At 48.0% G+C, this 9,475-nt stretch overlaps 1 protein-coding gene across 1 annotated transcript in view; it reads right to left on the bottom strand.

Moving 5' to 3' along the window:
- USP22 (ubiquitin specific peptidase 22) overlaps positions 1–1,312 on the bottom strand; it is a 33,217-nt gene extending 31,905 nt beyond the window's left edge. The window contains exon 1 of the mRNA XM_007448363.1: positions 1,163–1,312. Coding sequence (XP_007448425.1) covers positions 1,163–1,300 — 138 coding nt within the window. The 5' untranslated portion in view covers positions 1,301–1,312. The remainder of the gene's footprint in view (positions 1–1,162) is intronic.
- Positions 1,313–9,475: the final 8,163 nt, after the last annotated feature.

The following is a 9,475-nucleotide window of genomic DNA, read 5'->3' as shown; positions in this document are numbered from 1 at the left end:
GGAAAAGAGTAAAAATGGCAGGGCCCCCCGCCTCAACCCAATGTGGAGACGGGTCACATGCATATTGACCAACAAACAATATGGAGCAGTAACACGATTATCACCTGAAAAACAGTATCAACCAGGCGATTTCATTTTAAGGGCACAAAATTCCACCAGCAAGAAACTCCCATCCTCGTAGAAATCTGTTTCATCTCCGATTTAAGTTCATCCTAACAGGCAGTGCTTCCCAACACCAATACTGATAAAAATAAAGAAAACTGGTGCTTAACATTCTCTACATGCTCAGCAGATGTTAGTTTTCCCATAAAAAATGCTACTCAAGGTGGACACTGCCTAACACAGCGCCTGCCTTCAGGCTGCGAACTGTAAAATCGCGTTACACGGCAAAAACAGTTTCTTCAGGTAAGATACAGAAATAATGTCATTTTCTGATTTCCAAGTCAATAATAAGCCTAATCGCTTAGATGGTACCTACGCCCGAAAAACAGGACACTGTGTACCGTTCCCTCAGTACCTCAGGGAGGCGCCCCATCCCACCTGCCCTTTAGACAGTCCTTCCTTTAAACCCGCTCCTGCGCAGCCACAGGGGACCCCCCCCCCCCCAATCCCCGTCGTGCCGGGAAACACGCGACTCTAAGCGGCAGAGCCGGCTGGTTTCTAGAACTCACGGCGCACTGCACCTGCGCCCGTGCACACCTGGGGGGAGCTGGCGCGTCCCGGAACGTCCCTGCAGACCCTGGGCCCGGGGATGCCCCGCGCTGAAATGGGTGGCGCGCGTCCCTGCGGAACCTGGGCCCGGGGGCGCCCCGCACTCAGAGGGCGGGGCGGGCGTCCCTGCGAACTCTGGGCGCTCGGCGGCTGTACCCGCATCCCGGTGACCCCGCGCCTCCGACCCAGCAACCCCCAGGCACCAGCCAGGGCAGCGGAGGCTTCGCACAGCGTGGGCGGCACAAGACTTAGCAGCTGCTTCCCCTCCCTCTCAGCGCCTCCATCCCCGACCCCACCCCGCCCGGAGGGTCCCTAAGACACGCCCCGCGCTGCAGCGTCGGGGACCTTCCCCCTCCTACCCGGCAGCCCCGGGAGAGACCGCCCCCCGCACGCACGGCCGCGCCCACCCCGCCCCCCCCCCCAACGCAGAGCCGCGCTACAAGGGGTGCACCTTGCGCTTGCGGGCCTCCGCCGAGCCGCTCCACACGAAGCACTGGTAAATGGCGCGCAGGTTCTGCTTCCAGTTGTCCACCTTGAAGCTGCCCAGGTGCGCACAGCCCGGAGGCGTCACCACCAGCTCCGCGTCCATGGCCTCGCCGTCCGGCTCGCGCCGGGGCGCCGGCGGAGACGAGGACGACGCCAGCGCGACGCGGGGCTGCGGTCGGCACGGCCAAGGGACAGGCCCGGGACAAAGCGGAGCCACGCGACCGGGGTGGCGGGCGCCGCCCGCGCTGCGCTCGCGGGTAGCCGAGGCCGCAACAGGGCTACGTCATCGCCGCCGGGGAGTACCGCGCATGCGCCAGCCCGCCGCCCCCTCCCCCATGGGCTTGGGCAGGCGATGGGTGGAGCTGGTGAGGCCCCGCCCCTTAACCCCGCCATTGGTCAGCGGCGACCGCGTGACGTCCCGCCCTCCGAGGAGGCGAGGCGGGACTGGACCTGTTTGCGCCCGCGGGCGCTGCCGCAGGGGCGGAGCTGGCGGGGTTGTGGGGCGGCGGTCGCTGGGCCCCACCGGGTCGCAGTATGGTGAATCAGGTCAGGCCGACCGCATGTGGACTCTGGACTTCCCGATGGAAAGCAGGGAACCACGGACTCGCGCGCTCGATCAGGTTTCGCCGAGGCGTCGCCGTCCAGCTCGCGAGCCGCACATTCACGGCTCCGGGAGCTCGAGTCCTGCGTCCTCCGGGCGGGCTATGCACCTGCCGGCGGACCCCGCAGGTGCGGGAGGTCCGTGAAGACGGGTGCCAGCTTCTCGGGGGCTGCTCGCTGCGCCCCGCGCCGGCCCACCTCCGCAGCTAAAAGACGGAGAAATAAAGATGTCGCGGCAGTTAGAGCTCAGGGCCCGGCGGGAGGGATGTTGGGTGAAGCTTCTGTGGTCGGGACACTGGCTGGCACGCTGGCATAGGGCCTTGGTGCCTGGAGCCGGCCCGCCCCCAGCCCGTGGCTTTATCAGACGCCGCCTGCCCAGCGAGGCCTTCACCTCCACCCTACTGGACCTCACGAGCCCCCTAAATCCTTCATCTCCTTACACAAATAATTTATTTACTTGTTCTTTTAATATTTGTTTATTTATTTGGCTACACCGGGTCTTAGTTGCGGCACGTGGGATCTTTGTTACCCTATGCGTGATCTTTAGCTGGCATGCAGACTCAGTTGTGGCATGCATGTGGGCTCCAGTCCCCTGTCGAGGGATGGAACACGGGCCCCATGCATAGGGAGGGAGGAGTCTTAACCACTGGACCACCAGACTTCCCTGCCCTGTTTTTTAATTGACTGTTCCCAACGTAGCATGAAAACTCCATGATGGTAATGATTTTTGTGTTTTATTAACGTCAGTATTGCCCAGTACCCAGAGTAGTACTAGTTATATGCAGGTTCTCAAAAATAAATGTTTAATTAGCTAATTAATTAACCCAAACAAACTTTTATAGGAGAATCTAATAAGATCATTCTCAGAATAAAACACAGGTGAAGTAAGGCACGTTATGGATATGTTAAAGAAAGATGTATCCCGTTTAATAAAAAGTAAACTCAGAAATAGTTAGGAATTACAGATTATATGTGATTCACCTCTATTAATATTCAATGTCATGAGTATTTTAGTTTTACTGTTCTTGTAAATATGATTCGGTTTCAAGAATGTGCTCTTAGGGATTTCCCTGGTGGCGCAGTGGATAAGACTCGCACTCCCAATGCAGGGGACCCAGGTTCCATCCTTGGTCAGGGAACTAGATCCCACTTGTATGCCGCAACCAAGAGTTCACATGTGCAGCTAGGGAGCGCGCCTGCTGCAACTAAGACCCAGCGAAACCAAATAAATAAATATTAAGAAAAAAAAAAGAATGTGCCCTTAGAATTCAGGCCCCTAATATCTATTGATCACATTTTTTATCAGTATGGTCATCCAACCTTGGGAGAATTTCTATGCTCTCTACTTGGATTGTAAATAATGATTTGAAATGCCCTGTAATCAGCCTCATACATAAATAAGATTAAAACACGATATATCCTTGAGAAGCAGTTCCGAGAAGAGTCATGGATGAAACTGTTTACCACGGCGTTTTTTTTCTAATGGGAAAAAAGCTGAAAACACCCTGAATGACCATTAATAGGTAAATGATTGAGTAAACTATTAACTAGGCATTCTAGGGAATGCTATGCAGCTGTAAAAAGAATAACCTAGGTTTCTAAGTACTAATATAGAAAGTCTATAAGACATTCATGAATAAAACAAGTTGCAGAAAAATACGGATAGTATGGTGACATTTACCGAAAAAGAATACTGTATGTGAGTATCTATTAAAGGGCTGGGAGAAACAAACAAATCGATCATAGTTAATGTCTGGTGAGGGAGAACTTCATCTATGGCATTTGAATTATTTTATAATAAGAATTAATCATAGTATTTCATACTTAAAAAATCACTAAAACTTGAAATGACAAAATGTTCTAAGGCGGGGAAAGGGGACTTGCTCAAGTTCCACAGCATCTAGAAAACAGGTCCAGAAGTTCCATTCATCCATCCACCCAGAAAACAAGTCAGACTCTTAACCTTCAGTTCTGGCTCCACCACTTTCTGCCTGTGTAACATGAGGCAGATTGCTTATCTGTTAAAGTTGGGGTGACACCAACTCAGTGCTTACATTAAAGAGTTACAGCACAGAATAAATAGTAATCCATGCCAAGCTCTTAGTACGTGCCTGTTGTTTATTAAGGGCTTGAGAAACAGGGACTCCACGCTTCCACTGCAGTGGACTTGGGTTCAAGCACTTGTTGGGGAACTAAGATCCCGCATGCTGCAGAGCAGCGCAGCAAAACAAGAAAAAAGAAAAACATTAGCAATTGATCTGAAAGTTGCTGGGCATTGAAATGATTGACGATATCCTACTTTAAGAATCCCACAGTGTAGTGGGATAAATAGGAACACTAGCAGGTAATTTCAGCACAGCCATTGCTGCGTATCCATAGGTACTACGTCCAAGGATTCAAGCAACCTCGGATGGAAAATATTTGAAAAAAAATGCCAGAAATCTCCCCAAAGCAAACCGTGCACTGGCCACAACTTACATAGCTTTTACATTGAACTTACAACTATTTACACAGCATTTACATTGTATCAGGTATTATAAGTAATCTAGAGATGATTTAAGGTATATAGGAGGATGTGGGTAGGTTATATACCACTTTATATAAGGGACTCAAGTATCTGCAGGTTTGGGTATCTACAGAGCATCCTGGAACCACTCCCTTGAGGATACTGAGGGATGACTGAAGTATGAAATTGCAGAGATAGAGGAAAGTCCAGGTAACATGAAAACACTCCAAGACACCTCTCACCCTAACCCTGCCCAGGCGGTTGCAGTGGAGGGGATCCGGAAATGTTTCCTATGCTTGACCTAAGATTAGAAGGATGGGCAAGAGCTGGCCAGTTTAAAAATAAGTGATATGGGGCTTCCCTGGTGGCGCAGTGGTTGAGAGTCCGCCTGCCGATGCAGGGGACACGGGTTCGTGCCCCGGTCCGGGAAGATCCCACATGCCGCGGAGCGGCTGGGCCCGTGAGCCATGGCCGCTGAGCCTGCGCATCCGGAGCCTGTGCTCCGCAACGGGAGAGGCCACAACAGTGAGAGGCCTGCGTACCGCAAAAAAAAAAAAAAAAAAAAAAAAGTGATATGGTCAGGTATTTGCCTCAAAGGGCATTTCCCACTATCCATGGGTCCTATAATCCTCTCTCAGATAACGACTATGAACTCTTGTCAGAATACAAACACAAATACCTGAAGGCATTGGAGAATGAGCCCAATTGTGAGGAAGCAGATGCTTGGACAAAGGGACCTGGCCCGAGGAAGAGACCTGTTTTTTATGGCTTATAGACTGAGGACAGGCCATGCTAGCAGGAGCCCAAACAGGGAGGCTGAAGCTCTGATAGAAAACGCACAGTCTTTCTGGACTGAAGAATTAGAGAACAGAGCACAGAAAACCTAAAGCCACTGAAAAGCGAGGACAGAGTCAGGGAAGGGGAGCCCCAGAGTCTGTGGATAAACCACGTCCAAGTTGACCACTGAATCACTCGTGTGGGAGGCAAATTCCAGCAGCCCAACTGGAACGAAAAGAAATGAGTGGAGATTTAAGCTGCTGCCCAAGAAATGGTTAAATTAAAAAAAAAAAAAGTTTCTGTTTTTTTAAATGTAAGATTCAATACCCACGTTGCTTGATATGGACATGGTGTGGCTTAGCTGAAACGTGATTTCAGCTCTTAAGTTCAAGTCTTTTTGTGTGTGACGTAAGAAAGTAGTCCAGTTTCATTCTTTTGCATGTAGCTGTCCAGTTTTCCCCACCGTGTTTTTTTTTTTTTTCTTGGCTGTGCCATGTGGTATGTGGGATCTTAGTTCCCCGACCACTAACTGAACCCATGCCACTTGCAGTGGAAGCTTGGAGCCCTAACCACTGGACCGCCAGGGATTGCCCCCAACACCATTTTTGGAAGAGACCGTCATTTCCCCATCGTATATTCTTGGCTCCTCTGTTGTAGGTTAATTGACCATGTCTGAGAAGGTTTACTTCTGGGCTCTTAATTCTGTCCCACTGATCTAGGTGTCTGTTTATATACCAATACCACACTGTTAATCACCCTAGCTCTGGGATACAATTTGGAGTCAGGGTGTGCTGCCTCTAGTTTCCAGCTTTGTTTTTCTTTCTCAAGGTTTTTTGTTTTTTGTTTTTTGGTGTTTTTTTGGGCTATTCAGGATCTTTTGTAGTTCATACAAATTTTAGAATTATTTGTTCTAGCCTATAAATTTTTTTTTTTTTTTTTTTTTTTTTGCGGTACGCAGGCCTCTCACTGACGCGGCCTCTCCCTTTGTGGAGCACAGGCTCCAGACGCGCAGGCTCAGCGGCCATGGCTCACGGGCCCAGCCGCTCCACGGCATGTGGGGTCTTCCCGGACAGGGGCACGAACCCATGTCCCCTGCATCGGCAGGCGGGCTCTCAACCACTGCGCCACCAAGGAAGCCCAAGCCTATAAATTTTTGTGAGGCTGTTTTCAGTTCTCTTGGAAATATACCTAGGGATGGAATTGTTGGGTCCATGGTAACTTTATGTTTCACCTTTTGAGGAACCTCCAGACTGTTTTCCACAGCAGCTGTACCATCTTACTTTCCCACCAGCAGTGTATGAGTGTTCCAATTTCTCCACATCCTCACTAGCATGTTATTTAAATATTATTTATTTATTTGGCCGTGCTGGGTCTTAGTTGTGGCACACGGGGTCTTTGTTGCAGCATGCGGGCTCTTAGCTGCGGCATGTGGGATCTAGTTCCCTGACCAGGGATCGAACCCAGGCCCCCTGCGCTGGGAGCGCGGAGTCTTAACCGCTGGTCCACCAGGGAAGTTTCTCCTTATTATTTTGCTTATTTATTTATTTATGGCTGTGTTGCGTCTTTGTTGCTGCACACAGGCTTTCTCTAGTTGTGGTGAGTGGGGGCTACTCTTCATTGTGGTGCGCAGGCTTCTCGTTGCAGTGGCTTCTCTTGTTGCAGAGCACGGGCTCTAGGCATACGAGCTCAGTAATTGTGGCGCGCGGGCTCAGTAATTGTGGCGCACAGGCTTAGCTGCTCCGTGGCATGTGGGATATTCCCGGACCAGGGATTGAACCTGTGTCCCCTGCAAGGGCAGGTGGATTCGTAAGTGCTGTGCTACCAGGGAAGTCCCTCCCTGGCTATTTTAGATAAGAAAAGTGTGGTGATTAATATCCTGAAATGTTAAAATTTCGCCAAATCATGTTACAACTTTCCAACCAGAATTGTTAATAAAGTAATTCCAAGAGTATTATTTGGTTTCAGTTTGAAATTAGTAATGCCCACTATGTAAAACACTAAAACTGTTATGTCTTAGGGACAAAGTTTTTCTAGATGCAACAAGTGTCAACTTCTGTCCTGAGCAGGTTGAATGATCACAATTTCTTAATCAGCAGAGTTCACACTCTTCATTTAAACTCTCAAACTCATTGTTAAATAATAAACCCAGGAGAGTTGGACATTTTCCATCATGCGTTTGGGAAAAGAGATCCTTGTGGTCAGATGTAACAGATAAATCTTGGAAGTATCTATTAAGAATACAGAGACTCAGTTACAAGACTCCCTCCAGAGCAACAAACTATCAACTAAAATAACCCTCTAGAAATAATGTCCTTCCTGTAGGTTGTTTTGCTTTGTTTTTGCAGAATGTGGAAACAATTTCTAAAGCTTCTGTGTTCGAGTAACACATGCAAGAAAAAATTTATTTTAATCACAGGCAGAAGTTGGAAACTTATATTCACACCAGTCCCAATTTTGCACCAGAAGATAGGATCTTGTGACCACTCTCAACTTACCATCCTATCAAATTGGATTATTTTAAATTTTTTGTGATTATAACAGATTGTTTAAATAGTTTAGATTATTTAAGATAGGTTATTTTAAATATTTTATGATGCACAACATTCTCTCTAACCCTTAGATCTTCAATTCTTTCTGAAACTCCCTTTGTTAATTCCTTTTTTTTTGGCTGCGTCAGGCTGTGTCAGGTCTTAGTTGCGGTATGTGGGATCTTCGTTGAGGCATACTGGCTCTTTCATCGCCGCGCGGTCTCCTCATTGCAGCACGTGGGCTTCTCTCTAGTTGTGGCGTGCAGATTTTCTCTCTCTAGTTGTGGCACGCAGTCTCCAGGGCACCCGTGCTCAGTAGTTGTGGTGCGTGGGCTGAGTTGCCCCCGAGGCATGTGGGTTCTTAGTTCCCTGACCAGGAATCGAACCTGTGTCCCCTGCATTGTAAGGCAGATTCTTTACCACTGGACCACCAGGGAAGTCCCTGTTAGTTTTTAAGACTTGTAGTTTTTAAGGCCTGGCTCTGAAATGGCCTCTTATTCAGCATCTCGCGCAAAGAACATACCTGCAAAGTGCCTTTTTGCTGGCAGGGATGGAGCAAAGACTGAATATGGATCTTACTTAATAATGAAAAGAACCTGCTATATAAAAAAATTAATTAAATAAAATTCAAAAAAAAAGTATTACAGACGTGTGTCAGGCCATTACAGATATTGTGGTGTTGGTCAGCTTTTAAAATTCGTAACTTGTGATTCCTTTCCTTGGTTGAAATAAATATGATTTTTATACCTAAAAAAAATAGTGAAATGAAAGTGAAGAGCGTATAGAATTTTTCTTCTTTGAAACTAATTGGGCTTTCCTGTATTTAACTTTCTTTTGGAAAACACTCAAGATAGTAATAACCCCTCATGCTTCTTAACAACCACTTTCCCATCCACACCTTTGTGTAATTGTCACAGCAGCCCTGGGAAACAGGCACTAACTTCCATGTTGCCTATGAGGGGCCTCAATGATGCTCAGGGCTTTCGTGACAGAATGAAGACTGGAAGCCTGGTTTTGTCAGGCTTTGAGGAGGGCAGTGATATGAATAGTCATGGCAACAACTAATATTTATTTAATACTTACTAAGTACCAAGCACTGTTCTGTGATATAAATGCCCTCCTAACAGCCCAATGAAGGGGTTACCAAGACTAACTCTATCTCACACTGATGCACCAGCCTCTTTTTTTGTTTTTAATTTTTCCTCCCTAACATCTCCTTACTCTTGTTATTCTTTTTTTTAAACTTGATCTTTTAAATTTAATTTAACTTATTTTTATTTTTGGCTGCATTGGGTCTTTGTTGCTGCACGTGGGCTTTCTCTAGTTGCAGCGAGCAGGGGATACTCTTCCTTGCGGCGCGCGGGCTTCTCATTGCAGTGGCTTTTGTTATTGTGGAGCACGGGTTTCAGTAGTTGTGGCATGCAGGCTCAGTAGTTGTGGCTCGCAGGCTCTAGAGTGCAGGCTCAATAGTTGTGGCACACGGGCTTAGTTGCTCTGCACCATGTGGGATCTTCCCGGACCAGGGCTCAAACCTGTGTCCCCTGCATTGGCAAGCAGATTCTTAACCACTGTGCCACCAGGGAAGTCCTTCACTCTGCTTTGTTAACTTTATATGGAAGTCAGTAAAATACATTGTGACTTACCATTTTGTCTCTCTAAAGGACAGTGTTGGGGTGAGGGTTGTAGGGTATGTGATCAGCTCGTGGACATTTTTCTGATTGGTTGGTGGTGAGGTGACAGGGTGATGTTTTGGAAATTAACATTATCAGCCTTCTGGTTCCAACCTGTCTGGGGTCTATGTGCTGGTGGTCAGTATGCAATTAAGTTCCTCCACCTGGTGGCGGTTTTAATACAGGCAAAACAGTCC

This window comes from Lipotes vexillifer, unplaced genomic scaffold (assembly GCF_000442215.2).
Source record: "Lipotes vexillifer unplaced genomic scaffold, Lipotes_vexillifer_v1.1 scaffold533, whole genome shotgun sequence".
In the NCBI taxonomy this organism is placed as follows: domain Eukaryota; kingdom Metazoa; phylum Chordata; class Mammalia; order Artiodactyla; family Lipotidae; genus Lipotes; species Lipotes vexillifer.
The sequence above is the reverse complement of the archived record's forward strand: the minus strand, read 5'-3'. Positions and strand labels throughout refer to the sequence as shown.